Source organism: Acipenser ruthenus, chromosome 24 (assembly GCF_902713425.1).
Source record: "Acipenser ruthenus chromosome 24, fAciRut3.2 maternal haplotype, whole genome shotgun sequence".
Lineage (NCBI taxonomy): Eukaryota > Metazoa > Chordata > Actinopteri > Acipenseriformes > Acipenseridae > Acipenser > Acipenser ruthenus.
The window spans coordinates 24,272,064-24,291,026 of record NC_081212.1 but is presented as its reverse complement, the minus strand read 5'-3'; the positions used below and the strand labels follow the sequence as shown (position 1 = coordinate 24,291,026).

The following is an 18,963-nucleotide window of genomic DNA, read 5'->3' as shown; positions in this document are numbered from 1 at the left end:
TGTCTTAAAAGTCACTCATGTCCAGTACCTCTTAATAAGTTACGCAAGGCGTGACTTTATGTTTGTTGTATTAAAATTAACTGTCCACCAGTATGAAGAAATTATGTAAACGAAGGTCATATGAATTGAGGTTTCTGGAAAACGGAGCGCAGTCTAACTCGAACAGCGTCTGTCTTCCGATACACTAGGTGTCGCTCTGATGTTGCTTATCGAGTTTTAAAAAATGCCTTTGTGCGGAAGTGTAGAACTAAGGGAAAGAGGAAACCGACTTAAATGGGCGGATGTGTCGGTTCTGTGAGACAGTACAACATGCTGAAAAAAAGCACTTCATGCGCTGTAGTAAACTCTGCACATGAAAATATTTTAAATCAGGAAGTCTAGACTTTGAATTGGAAAGGCAATGAAATGGAAAGACCGGCGCCATTTCAGCAAGATCAGTATTTTTCTGCAAGACCACCACAGCAACAACAGCCGCCACCGAATCCGGAGTTTCCTAATCAGGAAAGCGCCGCTCACTTCTTTAACTCAGGTACGAGGGGCGATATGCTCCCAAGAAACCGGACTTCGGCGGGGTTAGATTTGTCTATGCATGGGGCATTTCAGCGCTCTGAACTACAAAACCCTGGTGAAATTCACGGCAGCGGCGCCGGCGGATCTTTTTGGCCGAGGCAAGATGTTTATCGACATCAGCAGCAGTTCCCCCATAGAGACCCGCGATTTACTCCTAATGAGTCGGACAGGTCAGCCGCTTTACAGCCACTACCGTATGGATCACCGTTTTATCACCAGCAAGGAGATAACGCTTCGAACCCAGGTGCGCATGGAACGATTGATTTAAGTAAAACAATGCATCCTGCTTTTTCAGAGATTCCTGGCCAGTTAGGACCTGATCAGATGTCCCAAGGTGTCGGTAAAGCTCCACAAATGGAATTCAGTTACAGACAGCAGCCGCCTACAGTATCAGGTTGTCAAGGCAATCTGTGGCAACCAAATAACAATTATTCTACTCAAATGCAGACGCAGTTTGGTGACCCACGTTATAACAGAGCTCATCGAGACGATCCCAGTTCTTACGGTAACACTGGTCCATTTCACAGCCAGTCCGGTCCTGCCATTCCTAATAATTCTAATTATCAGAGACATCATCACCCCGAAGCTTCCCAGTATAACTTTTCTGAAAGCACATTATCAGAACATCACAGAGGGCAACAGGAAATGCATTGCCATTGGAAAGAAACGTCAACGACCTCTCGCCACCAGAAAGACTTTGTTGCGCAGCCAGATTCGGAAGCCAGACAGGCGCAACAGGACCAGCAATGGATTGCAAAGTTTTTGTCCAAAAGAAAGAGAAAAGTATCAAAGGAGTCATGCCCCAAACAGTCAGAGCGTACCCCGTTGGTAAGCGAGGTCCGCGACGCGGTGTATAGCGCGGCTCGTTTGGTGTCGGAATTGACTCGGATGTGTCAGGTTCTAAAGCAGAACGTAGAAAATGAGAGCCTTTGGTCTGAGTCCTATGTGAAAGCACTGGCGGTCAAGAAGGAACTCCAGGAGAAATTAAAGACTCTAGATGACCCTGTGTATATCGAGGACGTTAAAAAGAAGCTGGCCAGGATCCGCAAGAAAAGGTCAAGGCTTCAGAGGAAGAAACGGGAACAGGCTCTGGAGAAACAGGAGGAAGAAGCCAGGGCAGCCGAGAGGGAGGCGCAGATTGACAAGTGGAGGATGAAATGCGTCCAGCAAGTTGAAGAAAAGAAACGGGTAATTTGTCTTTCAAAACGGGCAATAAAGTCAAAAAACACAAATAGAAGTATGAACTCATATTTACAATGTAAACCTGCATTCACAATGATTCCAGCAGGGGGCAGTACTTTCCTTGCTTACATGTCTGCTGGGGATCCCTGATGTTTGGGCTTTGAGAAAGCAAACATTATTTCAGCGTTTCCAGTACATGGCATCGTTTTTAATTTATGTACCAATGCAGGGGTCAGTTCCATTTTAAAATCAATTCCCCATTCCCTTTTAATCAATATGCCAGTTGGCTGCCAATGAAAGCAGTTGAACAATTGCAATAATGTTGTCTAATTGATTTTTAAAAAATACTCAAATAAAATACTCGGGATTCCTGCATTTTGACATTGGTGTCATTGACATTTTTACAAATCAAACATTGCCACTGCTGGACAAATGTACATGTTGTTTTGATACTGGGTTCTAACTTGTATGCTAATCTTTAAAGATAACATTCAAACCTAATGCTTTGTGAACAGGAGCAGGAACTGAAAGCTGCTGCCGACAGCGTGCTGTCTGAAGTGAGGAAGAAACAGGCCGACTCTAAAAGGATGATGGACATTCTCCGCTCCCTGGAGAAGCTGCGCAAACTGAGGAAGGAGGCGGTCGCTAGAAAGGGTAAAATATGGAACTTGTGCTTTATAAATAGGAAAGAAATGGTGGTTCCAGTTTATCAGCAAGTGCATACGCAGTTTTTTCTAAAAGGACTACAACCATTTTAACAGTATAAAGCTAGCAATGAATTGCCAGAGCAGTCGTTCACCTGCTCATAGATGCAAGTTTTTTTCTTGCTCGTTTTGTACCATTCTGATTGTCCGCTTCAGAAAATGTTCCCCCGTCATGTTCCATGTTACTGTTCACAACTTAGAGAAATTAGTCCTTTATTTGAGATGGTTCAACAATAAATGACTCTCCACAACACACTAGAATATTGTATCTCCGGGCTATTTAAAAAAAAATATATCCTATTCATTTTACAGTTGGATTGCAGGTTTACCCCGTTTTACAACTAGATCTTCTGCTTCAGAATACATTTCCTGGACTAAAACTGGAAATCTGTTTCCAATTCACGGCACCTTCGCTCACTAGATCTTGAAAGCTTAATACTTTCTATCAAGGCCGCCTAAGTGTCTCTTACTTGGTACTTATCCAAAGATGGACCTTGTTAAGGACGTACTGTCTTTTCATGAGTCTTTGTAAGTTGATTTTAGGTTACTACAGTTTATGATGTTGTGTTTTAAATCCTTCAAATACAGTATCCCCCTTTTAAAAATAAATCACTATAAAACTTCCCCCCCAGGAATACACCCAGAAGCAACAGCAGACGAAGCCTTTGAGCAGCAGGTGGCTGTGCTAAGGAAAGTGATTGTGAAGCGCACTGTCGTGTACGACGCTGAAGAGAAGGCTTTGAGAGTCATGCTGGAGGGAGAGCAAGAAGAGGAGCGAAAGAGAGAGCTGGAGAGAAAACACAAGAAAGAAAGAGAGAAAGTGCTGCAGAGAAAGCGCCACGTCGAGTCCATGCTGTTTGGAAATTCAGGTACGTCAGCCTAGTCTTACAACCTGACATTTCATTTTATTACTTCTAAAAGAACATGTGTAACGTGCACTGTTTTCGTCTGCCAGCAGCTTTTGTGGAGACTGTTCTGCGGGGCCACACTGAGACAGCTCTTTGTTTTCTGCAACAAATTTCAGGGCTGACTGTAGATAGATGTAATGATATAAAACGAATGAGATCCACATTTTGTTTCAACAGCTGAAATGCATCCAGAGCACCCTCTTCGACCTTTCAGACATTACTACTTACAAGCTGAGCATTCCTTACATGCTCTCATGCAGATCAGGTAAATGAGCTTTGTTTACATTGAAAGCAATACATTGATTACATCCCAGTACTACATTGGTTGCTATAGGAAGTATGAAAATGTGTTGCGAAGTTAATACACACAGTATGATGTTACAATGCCAAAAAAAGCATATTTTGTTTTTGATTTGTCTCCTTTTAAAGTAAAAACAGCATTAATTGTAATAGAAAACAGTTGTGTGTTCTGTCAATTTGAACAAATCTTGCGGTCTTCTCACCAGGAGGGACTGGGAGTGTTTCTTGGTACCTGCAGATCACCCGGATGGCAGCTTCATTCCTCAAGGCTGGGTTCTTCCAGTGCCTCCCTCTAACGATGTGTGGGCCACTGCCCTCGAAAAACCGGACTAGTCTGTCCACTCAGGGCAGCTGCATAGACTGTGGGAACAAACAGTACCACTGGGGATGTAGAACCTTTTCAATAAAAGACAATAAACTTGACCACAAAAGATGTGTGTGTGTGTGTGTCTGTCCATTGCTATTACAAGAAGTGCTTTCAAATGCGCAGCAAATATTTATTTCCTTATATTTATATATCTAGTAAACTGGCCAATATAAAATAGTTTTTGTTTTTGGTTTTTTTTGTCTGCAGTTGAAATACGTTTTGTTTACACGCAATAGCTAATGGTTATGTAAGTTCACATGGAATCTTGCACGTTTGCATGCGTCTCAGCTGGCATTAAGAAGATGCTGGCTCTCCTGTTATGTCAGTGGATTAACGGTTCAAGAAGAATTAGCATTTATTAGCACGTCCGCCAACAAAGAAAACAAAGCAACCAGATCTGAACATCACGGCTGAATCAAGAACAAGGAGCTCCATTATAGGACCCAACAGGCAGGTTAATTTATATCAGATTGTATTCTTATTTGTTTATATCAGATCTCTTCTGTGGTTACTGAAATACCTTTCTCAACCATAAACTCCTGTTTAAAACATGATCTTATTGTACAGTGGGTTCCCTGCTACGTGATTGAGGAAATAACTTAATATTTGTGGGGCTTCTAGGAATTCTGTTTCCAGACAAGACATGCGTAAGGTTACTTAATCTTTTATGAGTTCAAACAACTGTAATTTGTGAAAATGAGTCTCTGAAATGCCTATTGTTTACAAATGGTATTAGGAGACTATTCTGAGGTACATTCTCACACTTTAGGACTGATGGGAATGTCTTTTGTCATCTCATGTAAGTGAATATCAAGTGGGACAAGTACTATTATTTAAACAAATGAGATCATGGAAAGTCCGGTGCTATAAACTGCTCTAGGATTCCATCCCTTTGCTCCTTATGGCCCTGTACAGTACCTGGAGACTTGTTGAAGAAGATACGATTTCTCTCTAGCATTGTGTTGTAGAAAACTAGCGTCATATCTTGACTTTTAAACTAATGACAATTAAGTTAATCACTGGACATACAAGCTTGCGTTAAAGGGGCTTGTCACTCCAAAAACATTTAAACAGTCACTTTCATGTTTGAGCTAAAAGAAAAATAAAATATATAGAATGTTAAATACTACTCAATACTGACTATGTACATTGTTCAAACAGTTAAGTCAGTGCTTAAAAGTAAATTGAATAATCGTTGTTTATGGCATTGCTGTACTGCTTGTATATTAACCAGACCACCTGTTGGAAAATGTATCGCAACAGCAGGGTGAGCACTCCACAAAGCTGAGGTGTGCCACATGTCAGGTTACACAGCCAGGTGGCGTGAAGACGTAGGGTTTGCTGACCATGGGTATTAAGCAACTAAGTAGGTGTTTCTTACAAAGCCAGACCAACAAACACGTGTGCTGAAAAAGCTGCTGTTCTCCTTTGTCAGGCTGCAGAGACAAGCGAGTCCCATTCAGTGTAAGTACTTCCTAGCCCTATTAGCAGGCAGGTTTATGTACAGCACTCAGTGGTTTTGATTAGGGAAGCTAATTGGTTGGTCAGTTTCTTTCCTTTGTGGACAGTAGTCCACAGCACAGAGCTCAGCACGACTACAGTGATACCAAGTCAGCATCTTTAATAAAAGCGTAAAAGCAGCAAAACTCGTACAGCAAAAAGGGTTATTCGGACAAATATATTCATTTCAAGATGGCATGTCTTACATCACATATATGATGTAATATTATTGAAACATGTTTTTTGTATAGGTTGCTGTTGCCAAATGGGCAGCACTTTCCAAAATAAATCTATAAATAAAACCATTAACTGAGGTCTACCTCTGCAATCTTGCATGTAAAGAATTGGAGTAGAAATGACCGTGTTTGGGGCGGTAGTTCCAGATTATTGTAAATTTCGCTAAATATTTTGAGAGCTTTCATGATGTGCCTTTTGATCTGCGGTTTCTAACAAAGCCTTCTTTGTTGCTGAAAACCCTCTCAGGAGGAATAATGAACTGGCTGGACGAGGTACCTTTCAAGATCCCGGCTGGAATAGAAGAATGGAAGGAGGAGGAGAAGCCGGTCACACCTCCAGATCTGACTATCCCCGACTTCCTCTCCATACTGGACGAAACACATGTGAGTCATCCACCCCGGCAATGTGTATCGATCAAGCTGATGAACAACACAAACCAATATATATATATATATATATATATATATATATATATATATATATATATATATATATATATATATATATATATAGAATATCGCATAGGGAGCTACGACACAGGCTCTGACCTCAACTGGGATGAAATCTTACAGCTCCTTGTACTGTATTATTATAATATATAGTTAAGGAAGAATAACAGTATAGATTATCTTAATATGAAGTCACTTTAATTAGATACAAAATTCATATCAATGTCAGTATAACAAACTATGAAGCACTCAAGTGCTACATTTAGAAATAGTAAAAGAAACGTAACAACACTTCATTCATTAAGTTTCTTTTAGTATTTCTAGTCTTCTATATAATAATAATAATGTATAGCATGAATACAGCGCCCTGGCATGTCTTTGTGGTTTGGTCTCCTGCATACAATGCAGGGTTATAAATGTACACCAGGTGATTGCAGAACACTGTGAGAATGCTTTGAGCGGTGTGTTTAACGATACTTTTTATTGGAAAACAGAAAGGCATTTTTATAACGTTGGCATTCGTATTTCCATGCAGCCGTCCATCTTTCCAGCTACGTCCTTAATGGTCATAAATCATACTTTGGAAACAGAACAGAGCTCTTGTAAAACGAGTGAAGAATAAGCGAATATAGAATAAAGTTGGCATTGATATGACCCTATCCAGCTAAATGAATCCTAATTGGACTTTGCGATTTCGATTGCGCATCTGATCACAGTGTTAAAACTACAAGGCTAATGAACAAACTCTTCAGGATTCACTCAGAATAAAAAAATACCTTCTTGTTTCCCTGTTTTCTTATGGCAGCATAAAATCCCATTTTCCAGAGGGGTTAGGAGACACGTGTTTCCAGTTAAGAGCTGATAGAATGTCTACACAAGAAAATAGTTTGACATGTTTGCTAAAGCAGGTGTGAGTTCAGGCTAGGGCATAGAACTGCTTAATAATGCACCTCACAGGGCTGCTCTCTATTCTTCCATTACACCCACATCTCGACTGTAGCTAGGATTTTGCTTAATGATATTTTCGTTTTTTCAGATCCTGTTAAAAAAAAAAAAAACTTGCTTAAATATTAATCTTTTTTTTTAATTCATCGCTTATTATTTAGCTAATATTATTAGTAACTTTAAAATAAATCTTGAAATGTTTGTGTTTTTTGCCCCCCCAGATAGCACTAAGTGCCAAGTAAAAATCCCATTAGAATCAACAGTAAGCAATGCAGCCTCTTTTTGGGTAGGCTGTTTTAAACACTATTTATTTTTATGTACAAATCCCGCAAAAATATACCGCTTGGAGCAGATTCATTAAAGGAAAATAAGTTTGTAAGAAATCCTTCTACCCAGGAATGTTTTCAAATTGTCGGCAAACTTCTGCTTATTTATGTTGTTCCTCCTAGAGACCAATGTCATGGAAACAAGGTCGTTCCCATGGTAATTTTAGCTTTGTGTGCAAGTCCCAAGATAGCGGTGGTATGAATAATGATTGCATGTTCTGTCATCATTCTTTGAATAGCCCTGAGCATGAGGTGGCACAGCAGTCTGGCAGTGCCGCACCACACTACATGCACTGTGGTGACATGGTACCATCTGTTTATTCAAGAAACATTCATTGCCATCCAACAGCCAACTGCTTCTTCACTTGTTCAACCCCAGTTCATTTAATTATGCTGAAGCGATAAAAGTTCCATATATGGAAATAAACCCATTCGTGATTCATTTGTTTACATCCCTGTATCAGAGAGACAGTGGAAAGCTTTGAATATTATACATTCCTGTCCGGTCCAACTAAAAATAAGCCAGTTTTTGCCTCCGCACAGTCTTGTTAATCTTCCAGCCATGAGAACGAGCGGACAACACCACAAGTCATAATAAACGAAAGTGTACATCTCGGAGGAACGTGTTGGATTCATCTCTGGGAGAGAGGGACCAGGCATTCAATTCACTCATCTGTTTAAAATGAGCTGCATAGAGGGAACAAGGAAACTCATTCTGCAAAGCATTTTGCTAAATACAATATTATAATGTAACCTCGCTACACTTTTGTTTAAGGATGCATACAGTATAAAAACGAATTCGTGTTATTTAATTAACAAGAAATAACTAATTACTTCAATAATGTTTCGATGATACATTACTAGTGTATTTTTTTAATCCCTTAATTATTATAAAGAAGCTATTATTATTATTATTATTATTATTATTATTATTATTAATAATAATAATAATAATAATAATAATAATAATAATAATAATAATAATAATAATAATAATAATAATAATATTTTTAATAATAGTTTTAATAATAGTTTTTTTATTATAATTTTTCTATTATTATTTATACCATTCTTATAACATTGAAGGCTGGCTTCACGGATCCCTATTCACTCAAATCCTGGACCAGCTTGTCTGATGAAACACAAGGTAGTCCAAGATTAGTGCTAATCAGAGTGTGTGAAACCAGCCAATGATGATGATCAGACCACTAAAATCCCATCAGAAGTCAAATGTTATAATCATGAATTATAATATTATACTGCATGAATATTCTGCACTCACGAGTTAAGTGAAAGTCACACAGCAAATGTATTCAGTGGGTGTGAAAGTATTTAAATCCGCATTACAATTGACTGAAAGGGTCAGACCCTATAATGTTCATACATGAATAACTTCCCTCGTTCCTTCTATCAAAAAGCAGGTCCTTTAAGACCTGTGAGGGTAGTTCTGGGCCATTGTTAACCACCATGTATAAGTGAAGATTGTTTATTTGAACTGAAGTACAAATTCTTGTTAGTTTTGCAGTTTCTAAGGGAGAAAGTGTTGGTAAGGCTTAAGAAAACGATATTGTTTTATTGTATGTGCCAGAAAAGTATATGGAGGCTTTCTATATCTCCGTGAAAGCTAGACCCTAAGTGCTGATATGCACCTGCAGTTAATGCAGCTCATTTAAAAGCCAGTTTGCAAGTTTCAGATGCCAGATATGTGTCCTATTTATTTATCAAGCTCAGATGCAAGTCTTCCATATGAGTTCCACTCAAGCTTGTTTGGGCTCTGTGTGCTTTTTATAAAGCGTTAGAAGAACCGAAGCAGCAGATTTAGCAGGGGCAGACAGCTGGTGTCAGATCTCTCTGTAATCCACCAATAACACGCACCAGCTGCTGTGCTACAGACTTACTGGCCTTTATCTTCAGACTTAAAATAAACTGCTTTGCTGATCTTCCGTCACGTTGGTCACAGCATTGCCACTGAGCCTTCACTCCCCGTGAGATTCACATGCAAACATGTTTCTACTCAAGGGCATGTTTATCAAGGGCAGGACTGACTATAACTGAATCTATCAATACTTAGAAATGGTTTACTTAAAGACCGCTTGTATAGGCCCACCGGTCTATATTGACACCCCCAGGAGGCAGTTATAAGCATACATACTGATTCTTCAGAGTGGGCACTATTGGTAGGTCCATCCAGACAAGTTTGACTGTGTTTGTAAAGGCAGTAAGAGAGAATTGCATCTTGTTACATTTACCATAACATCGAGGAGTACGAGGGCAGCTTGAGATGCGAATATAAAAGTAAGGGCAGCTTCCTTATTGTCTGCTGTGGTGCTGTCTTGCAGTACGAGTTCACCCAGGAGAGATGGGTGCTGCAGTGGGCAGAGAGGAGCACACCCGAGGCCGTGCCATCCTGTCCCCCCTACTGGATGGTGTTCTCCAACGCCGAGGAAGGGATGTGCTGGAGCCCTGCTGAGGCACCGAGGCAGAGGAGCAGGAGTTTAAGTGCAGCAGATTTTAACCTGGGCCCCCCCAGGGCCAACTTTGTGATGTCGGACTCCGAGAGCGACGGCGGTTACTCTGACGATGACGAGCACTCCTCGTCCGACGACAGGGAGGAACTGTCCATCAGGCCATCGTCTTACGAGTCAGCACAGAGGAGCAGGTTCCCAGTGCTGAAAGATGGGTGGCAGTTTCAGAGGAGGTTTCAGGGGCTGAAAGATTTCAGACCGGGTTCCTCTCCATTCCTGTTAAACCACCAGTCTCCCACCAACTCACCGAGACAAAGGAGGAACTCCCTGTATTTAGGGCCGTCCTCCTATCGTGACTTGGAGGTGTTGGAGAGACAGCGGGTGAGCAGTCCCCTGTGCCAGAACCAGAGGAGACCCAAGAGGAGGCTTCTCCCACTGTGTCACTGCGGCCGCAATTCCTCTCTGGGGTTTCCCACCCCACAGCCTCCATCATCCCCTCCATCAGCACACCTCCAGCCCAGGCCTGCCACTGCCGGCCATATTCCTGCAATCAGGAACCATAAACCCACACACCCGGTAAGGATCCAAACTTAGGGAAATATGAGGGAGAGTTCTGGTAGTCCAGTTAAAATAAATTTTAACCAAAAACAGCTCAATGCTCAACCATCCAAAGGCAGGCATGTTCTCATATGAGTTACTGGCTAATGTTATGCAAGTTGGAAGTCTTTTCTTCTGCATAGTACAGTATTATGGGATAGACAACAAGCATTGAGTTTAGGTCTAAAGTTTAAGTTCTCTAGTTGAATGGTGTCATTCTTGGAAAGACTAAACTAGGTCTGCAGGGGATTATTGTATACCAAGGGTTAGTACTTTACTCTTTGCCAACCTGACTATAAATGGACCAGATCTAAAAATACTCAGGGGAATGGTACAAGCAGTGATAAGGAGGTGATTTTGCATGAGGAAAACAAGATTAAAAAAAATAACATGGTCTATTTTACAGTTTATCTGGCTTCCCTGTACTTTATAATTTCTATAATTATATGAATATTTTATATATTATTTTTTATTTTTATTTTTTTATGCCAGCAAAACTAATGTCTAAATGTAATAATTCACACATAAATCATTGTTCAGGTCATAGAGCATTACAGCAGCATAAACATTTTCCAAAACATTACATGAACTACAGGGATGGAATTAAGACTCCCATTGCAAAGCAGTTTGATCTTTTCCTGGTTTTACTACAAGTTTAATACGACTCACCTGTGCTTGTAACCTATACACTGTAGAGAATCAAGCCTGTAGTAAAATCTAGCATGGGTAAAACTGCTATGCAAAGGAGTCTTATTTACATCACTGAACTGTAAGAATAATATACATATGCATAATATATAATATAATAAAACAGCAAAATAACACAACATAAAAAGCAGGCATAAGCGTATGTGAAGTTTTATTAATAGGTAAAACTCAACACAATGCAGTGTTGAAAAATATGTTGTATTATATAAAGTGCACTATCCTGCACTACAGCAGGGACTTATGAAACAGCCTAAGCTCAGTTTAATTCAGAAAGGGAAGAAACATCAAAGCTCGATCAACACAGGCATGTATCTTGCCAAGTCCCAGTACAACACGCGCTCTGTTCTCGGTTCACTGGTTCACTGGTTCACTGAAGGTTTCCTGTTTTGTTTGCTTTGCAGACCCTGAGCCCCTATTCCTGCCTCCCGCCCCCTCCCTCTGCCTCTCGACCCCTCAGTTCCCACACATTTTACCCAGACTCCTCGGCGGACCTGCTGCCGGCTCTCAGCCAGGAGGAGCGAGACCTGCTGGAGCCGGTCATTGGCCTGGGCTATCCCATGCACGCGGCCATCTGGGCTCTCCAGAAGATTGGGAAACAGAGTCCCGACCAGGTTTGGAACATCCTAGTCTTTATTAAGCACTGAAAGCACTGTTTAACTGGACACAAGGTCTTGAATTTCAGAAATGAGAACCATTAAAATAAATTCACCTTATATATGTATACGTTGACATTAGACTGGGTTTCAGGAGAATAACCCCTTATGTCTTTGTTTTAATGACTCTTTGGCCACCTGCTGGACAATCGACACATTACAGTTGCATTTAATTTAGTCCAAGCCACATCGCTGCTGTGTTCTAATCTTAGTGATTTGAAGAGCTATTGCTAGGTCAGGTGAAGGTGGCTAGTCAAACAAATTACAACTGAAAGGATATGTGTCTTATTGTCCAGTGGTTTAGTGTTCACTACATTGATCCCCTAGGCTGCTTAGCCACCTCCGACACAGCGTGCTTGTGTGAAATATTAAAAATAGCTATTCCTTCCACAATCTGGGATTTATTATCTGTTCTCCGCTTAACACAGCAGTTCCCTCGAGTCCAAATGACTCACAGTTTGCTGGACTGATGGGAATTGTTTTTCGCAGAAGACAAGAACCTCCGGGAAGTGTCTTTTGTTAACTTTGTGTGTTTTGAACAGGAAGTCAGGGAAAAGAGGGCGCGTTTTATCTTGTGCAGTTTGGTATAGTCCCTCCTACACAGACTGGACAGGAAATAACGTGTTGCCTTCAGGAGTTCAGGTGCGGTGTTCAAACTCAGCAGCCCTGTTTTAACTGGCTCCTTAACCGTATTGGCGCCAGCTGATTTGTACAGGGAATGGGTTGGAAAGTCCATTTAGATTGTGAATGTTAACATGCTGTATTCCCAAACACCCTGCCAGCAGCAAACTATCAGTAGAGGGTGTCATGAAGAGAAGATATCAAGAACGATACATTGTGCTGCACTCAATTTTGTACCTTTTTTATTTACTAAATAATTATGTTAACAGAAATGGTAAGAAACTATGTAGTGCTGCCCTGAAGTAAAAGTTAATATCTCCTACAATTCCATGTACAGACACGTGAACCCATATGTATTTATTGCTCTTTTAAAAGTTCTCTTTTCAGGAATGTATTGAGCAGAGAGAGAGGAGTCCTTCCCTCTACAACAGAAAGTTTGTGTTGCTGTGCAGTAAGTAACCCCCCTGTCACCTCTCTCTAGATCCTCGGTTACCTCGTCGCCTGTGACCGACTCTGCAAACAGGGATATGAAGAAGTGCAGGTGGAGGAGGCCCTGGAGATGTTTCAGTACAGCGAGACGAAGGTCAGCCTGAGTCTTAACGGGACCGTCTCATCCCTGTGGATTCGCAGGGCTGGGAATACGCTTCCCATTGTGCACTTCTTGGAGTCATTCCAAGTTTAGCTAACGGCCTACTTGCTCACGCCTGCACTAATGACCTACAGTTGTTTAATTAAGCTCGGAGCAAAACCTGGAACGGACAAAACTGCAAAGCAAAGGGAGTATTTTAAATGTCGACATGACTTCTAGTTGTGTTTTTAAAGTACTTTAATCTTTTTCGTATTTGGGTTTTGCTTGGGTATACCTGAATTAATATATTATCAGGATATGAGGTAAATGAATTAAACAGAAAAATACAGTATTTAGTGGTTTGTTGTTTTTTTTTTTGGTTGGTGTGGGAGTTACACTTCCTCTTTGGAAATTTTACAAATATACAGAAAGTTATTATTTCTACTAAAACCAGTAATTACAGTACCATCAGTATACAGTATCCAAACTAAATGTTAAGATAAGCAGGGGCCTCTTTGGGACATATTCATGCCTTGTAACCCTATTAGCTAACGTAGCTTAGAAATGCATTTCAATTATGAGTAACGCAACAGAAGGGCTGAGTAATAAAGGGTCTGATTATAAGAAATTGCAATGTTTAAAAAAAAAAAAAAAAAGATTTATTGGAGTGATTTTAATCTTAACCTCGAACAACAAGGCAATGTGTCTTGTTCAGAATGCCACAGATTCCACGTCGTTCGCACTTAATCAAGATTAATTCAAGATTAACATTTCCAAGAAGCGTACCTTTATCTGGGTTTTATCGCACTGTAAGTATCGTCGATCTGTTATCCGGAAATCTAAACGGGTTACTGTGCATTCAGCCGATTTTCATTGACTTTATTTCTTCTGTTGTTGCAGGCTGCCGAGTTCTTGAATCTGTTGACTCAGTTTCATGAGATGGGGTTTCAGCAGAACGAAATCAAGGAGGTCCTGCTGGTTCATGAAAACCACAGGGAGCGAGCCCTGGAGGAACTTATGATGCGCGTGGAATAATTCAATCAAACTGCATGCAGCAGGTACCACCAAATGAAACCATAGCCCCAAGTGGTTTACATTACCACTACTGTTCACACACTTATATCTGTTGCTTTTCTATGTGTCAGCCCTTTTGGTTAAAATGTGTTATTAATTTTGTGTATCAAAATAACCTAAAACAACTGCTAATTCAGTATTACAGTTTTGCTTCATACTGCTATATACTGTAACTTGACATTGTACGCCTCATCATGGTTTGTGATTGTTAATGATTATAAACTGGTACTGTACAGGGATGGCAATCCGACTCCTATTGCATAGCACTTTCACCCACTCCAGGTTTTGACAATCGGCTTTAGTTTACAGATTGTGATCATAATATGTTAACCTTGAATTTAAAAATGTGATTTTGTTTTGTATGTTAAGAAATAAAATGTATTATTACTGAAATTGAAATGACTGTAATTGGACCTTGTCTCAGTGTATTATACTGTGATCAGTAGTATATGAATCAAATAAATCCATTACATTTACTGTGAGTTTTGTTTTACTAGCTGGCTCAAATGTCATACAAGAAATTGGAGTGCTTGGCAAGCATGTTTTTTTTCCTTTAGTCACTTGCAAATATTAATGACACTTACAGAGTGGTTTGAATCCATCAGTATATGAGCACTGTGGCTTAAAGAACTGAGGTTTCATGTTACCCCTATACTTTTAGAAATACTAAAAGAAACTTAATAGAGCTGAACAAACCAATTATTTGATTTGGTAGAGATCTTCACAGAAGTCAGGTGCTGACAATCTGGCAAGGGTCCTTGGTGTTGATTGAGCTAATTTACTATTCAGGCTGAAATAAGTGAAGCTGCTTGGATTTGTGTGGATTGCTGTTCTCCACAGACTCTAAAGAAAAGCAGCTGTTTCTTCACTGGTTTCACTTTGAATAGTGCACTAGCACAATCAACACCAATGACCTTCACATGATTTTGAATAATCGGTTCATGCAGCACCAACACTTTCTTCTTTTTTATTTTTTTAATATGGAGTACTATTTAATGTTTCATAGTTCTGGATGATATCGCTCCTATAACACATTTTACTGGTCTTTTTTTTTAATTTCACAAAAGCAGTCTTGTTACAACTGTATGTTTAGGATTACTGGATTGATTTACAGAATGAACTGGAATCCCTAACAAAAGTTTTGTTACAAAGGACATCTGAGGAAGTAAAAAAAAAAAAGAGTCTATTAAAAATTTCTATCTTGCGATTTGCTAGCTTTTCTTTTATCATGTTATTATTATTAACACACCCACACTCCGATTGTAAAGAGCCCTCATGAAGAACAGCTACCTCCCGACCATATTTTCCTTGGAGGATGGAATTTTTTTGCACAGAATTTATTAGCTTGCTTCTTATATAATGTAATAAGAGAAAATAAAAACTTGTTTTTAATTAAGGTTACATTCCTTCTCCAGCAAATGATTTATTAGCAAGGAACTAGCAAAGAAATGTACAGTACATCAAATGCAATAACTCCTACAGGTAAAAGCTCTTGCACTTTAGACTCTGCGATATTGCAGACCTACAGACAGGTCTAGGAAATGAAAACAGCAGACTGGTAGTGCAATAAAGGAAACCTAACACCACAACTGACCAGTTAACCAGGCCCTTGGACCATTTTGTTTTTGCAGAAAGGAAGCACAACCAAATAACATCTTTATTTTCTTCTACACTAGCTCTTCTCAAATCCACTTTGCACCTGCAAGTTTGTGTATTTTCAACTTCTATGTTGGTCCAATAAAATAATTCAACTGCAGCAGTGTTTACCTCTGGACCAATGCAACTAACATCACACATTGAACACTGAAAGAGAATCGTTGCCAAAGTGCTCTGGTAATTGCAGAGACTTTACACCCTGCCACTGAAATCAGACTGGATTTTTTCTGGAATGTCGACTCCAGGGACCTGTGGTTTATAAAATGGGGTGTTGGTTATCAAAACAGGAAAGACGTTTTAATGGCCTAAGTGTTTGGTACATTTGTTTCCGTGTTCACAGAGAGTACAGGGAGACATGTATCAAACAATCTACACAAGCCAATACACACACAAAAAAAAACCTGAAGAAGCCACTGAGCACAGCAGTGGGAAACACGTGCCTCCGTCGTCGCCTACAAAAAACCAAACAGTTCAGGAGTCAATCAGGAGAGAGTGTTGTGGGGAATAAATTGAAACATTTCAGACATTTCAATTTTCACACAGGGGTTTAAGAAAAGTGCTATAGGATTAATCAGCAATATGTCTCTACACAGGGCTATTGGAAAGTAAATGTGTTTTGGAGATAACAGCTTTGTTGTTTGGAAAACAAGCAACATCCTTTAAAAAAAGATGACTGCACTACTTCATTTATATCTGATATCTGTGATTTTCAGAAACATGTGTCCTTGGTTAACCCAAGTAGACTGAAGCCTGTCTGACCATCTAGTTATTCTGAAGTGCTAGAAGCCTTAACTGAAATGGCAGTTTTTGATATTTTGTTTGCTTTTCGTGCTTCGCTTTCAGTCTTGCCTTTCATACAGGCAGGTGACGTCAAACCTCCTTTCTAAACCCAGTCCGTGTATTTTCTGTTTGTCAGGGATGCTGTTTCATATTGTAACTTCAGAAGCCCTGGTGCACCAGAAAGAGGATGGGACAGTACATAGTGGCTGTGTTCAGGTCCAGCTCACATTAGGTTTTGATATCCTCTGGCTCTTGCTGACCTGTGTGGATTATACAGTCAGTGGAAAGGTCATCACTGCTCGTCTTTGGTAGTCTCAAGAAGCATGTCAGCAAGGAGCCGCACCATCGATAGCCCTGCATTTCTTTCTTGGGTTTCCACATTTTCTCCTCCACAGAATAAACAAGGGTCAGCATTCGGTTTACTGTGAACACAGAATCCCCCTTGACCGCAGATGTGAACAGGGCGCCTTTGCTGTTCACATACTGCCCGGCCATCACCGTCCATTGCAGGGTGGTAATATTAAAACAGTCTATCATACATCTCAAAAAATCATCAGAGGGGCCGTTCCGCATCACGTAAAGGTTGTCCCTATGGGCCACCATATAGTGTCCATAACTCTGTGGCCTTATTAAAGTCGTTATGAGGAGCCACTGATCTCTATCAGGGTCGTACTCATAAATGTCTGTTGTGTCAATTGGCTTCCACAAGCAAACAAACATCCTTCCCATCGCCTGGGCACACGCAGCCCCAGCGGCAGGCCGTGGCAGGGGCGAGACAAAAGACCACGTGTCTGTTGAGACGTGGTATCTCTCCACTGACGAAATAATCCTTCTGTCATACTCTCCTCCTATTGCGTAAAGGTAACCGTTGTGTCCCATCAACGTCAGGTTGTAGCGAAGCTGCTGAGGGCTGGAAAAGTGGCTCCAGGTATTTCTTTCAGGATCGTAACAGAAACTTAACTCCACCGCCTGCTTGCTGACACCATAGACCCCTCCGACGATGTACAGCTTGTTGTCTAAGACAGTGACGCCTGCCAGGGCAGTGCTTGCTTCAGCTGGCAAATCAGTTAAGGTTTTCCACGTCTTGCTGTCTTCATCCAAATAGCAAACAGACCTCAAGGAATCTTGCACAAAGGTGGGTGAATAGGCCCCAACAGCAATAAATGTACTGGGAACGAGAGAGTCAATATAGTCCAGAAGATCCACGGGAAGACATTCCAAAGCTTCTTTTAAATCCGAATACATGTCCCTAATGAACAGAGCACATCTGTGGTACAGATCCAGCAGGCCATACGTGGAGGCAGCGTGATACATCTCAATGCAGTTATTGGAATTAACTAAATTAATTAGATGTTTGACAAGCGACTTCACTTGTAAAAACGCGGCACATTCTATGGCCTCAATGATTTCATCACAGTCCAGAGCAGGTCTTTTCCCTCCCAGGACCTTAAGCACGATATCAAACCCTTTGGCACTTAACCCCAGCAGGTGAATTTCCTCTTGCTGGCATTCTCGCATCCCCGACTCGAAGAGAGCATGGAAATACTCACAGTTCTCTGACAGCAAGACCTTGTCAATGGCAAAATGGCTGTCTTCCACTTTAACATGCAATGTGGCCATAGTGCAGGACCCAGCTTTTTTTATTGCAGTCTGAGCAATGCAGGACCTTTATCCGTCTTTGCACAGATTAGTATTTTTTAAATACAATATACAGGGCAGACAAATAAACCAAGTCAAACAGCTTTTACCTGAAAACAATGTAAAAGCATGATGGGGCCATTCCCATTGTGAAGATTTCCCATGCCCCTCAGGATAGAGTTGTGTTGTTGAACTAACGGCACTTTGATTTTTCATAAATAGAACCTGGCTAAAGATAGCAGCAGCATGTGTGCACGCAGATGTCTCAAATTTAAAGGGACATATAGCTTCACCAACGAGCGACTAAATCTGTGCTTATACTCTACAGTACTTCCAAGAATACAAGCATACTAATTGGTAGATAGTGTAGATGTATGTAAGGAGGAAGACAGATTTGCCCCAGATGTGGCTTGTTAGACTGGCTTTCTCACACATGCAACAAGGAGCCTTTGATTCAACATTTTAATGACTCGTGTTTTAGGATGGGTTATGATTCATATGTATCTACTGTATTTGGAAAATACACAGACCATGATTCGGGTTCTCTGTGATTAAACTGTGGAAGTATTAGTCATCAACATGTTCTATTGGCAGGATAGTTTTGTTAAGTTTGCAGTAGATATATTGTGTGTCACGACACACACATTAAACAGTATTCCAAACATCCCACTCCAAGCATTTCTTGTGGGTCATGCAAGGGTGTACTGAATCACAT

At 40.5% G+C, this 18,963-nt stretch overlaps 3 protein-coding genes across 6 annotated transcripts; 2 read left to right on the top strand and 1 right to left on the bottom strand.

Annotated features, from left to right (window-relative positions):
- Positions 1 to 194: 194 nt before the first annotated feature.
- Positions 195 to 4,095, top strand: LOC117429297 (programmed cell death protein 7-like). 2 transcript variants are annotated; one of them, XM_034917223.2, is made up of 5 exons: positions 195 to 1,758; positions 2,268 to 2,406; positions 3,089 to 3,325; positions 3,542 to 3,629; positions 3,871 to 4,095. In XM_034917223.2, the coding sequence occupies exons 1-5, from the start codon at positions 406 to 408 to the stop codon at positions 3,995 to 3,997; spliced, it is 1,944 nt and encodes a 647-aa protein (XP_034773114.2). In that variant the 5' UTR covers positions 195 to 405; the 3' UTR covers positions 3,998 to 4,095. The 2 variants fall into 2 exon arrangements, with proteins under 2 accessions (XP_034773114.2, XP_034773115.2); XM_034917224.2 differs by having other exon boundaries at positions 197 to 529.
- A 257-nt stretch (positions 4,096 to 4,352) lies between these two features.
- LOC117429016 (ubiquitin-associated protein 1-like) lies at positions 4,353 to 14,650 on the top strand. Of its 3 annotated transcripts, none has more exons than XM_058998882.1 (6): positions 4,353 to 4,481; positions 6,015 to 6,151; positions 9,828 to 10,529; positions 11,660 to 11,869; positions 13,014 to 13,115; positions 14,001 to 14,650. In XM_058998882.1, the coding sequence occupies exons 2-6, from the start codon at positions 6,023 to 6,025 to the stop codon at positions 14,133 to 14,135; spliced, it is 1,278 nt and encodes a 425-aa protein (XP_058854865.1). In that variant the 5' UTR covers positions 4,353 to 4,481; positions 6,015 to 6,022; the 3' UTR covers positions 14,136 to 14,650. The 3 variants fall into 3 exon arrangements, with proteins under 3 accessions (XP_058854865.1, XP_058854866.1, XP_058854867.1); XM_058998883.1 differs by lacking the exon at positions 4,353 to 4,481 and adding an exon at positions 5,383 to 5,495; XM_058998884.1 differs by lacking the exon at positions 4,353 to 4,481 and adding an exon at positions 5,518 to 5,641.
- A 937-nt stretch (positions 14,651 to 15,587) lies between these two features.
- LOC117429911 (kelch repeat and BTB domain-containing protein 13-like) lies at positions 15,588 to 18,447 on the bottom strand. The gene has a single exon (XM_034049859.3). It carries the CDS (start codon positions 18,228 to 18,230, stop codon positions 16,839 to 16,841), a length of 1,392 nt encoding a protein of 463 aa, XP_033905750.3. The 5' UTR covers positions 18,231 to 18,447; the 3' UTR covers positions 15,588 to 16,838.
- Between the last annotated feature and the right edge of the window lie 516 nt (positions 18,448 to 18,963).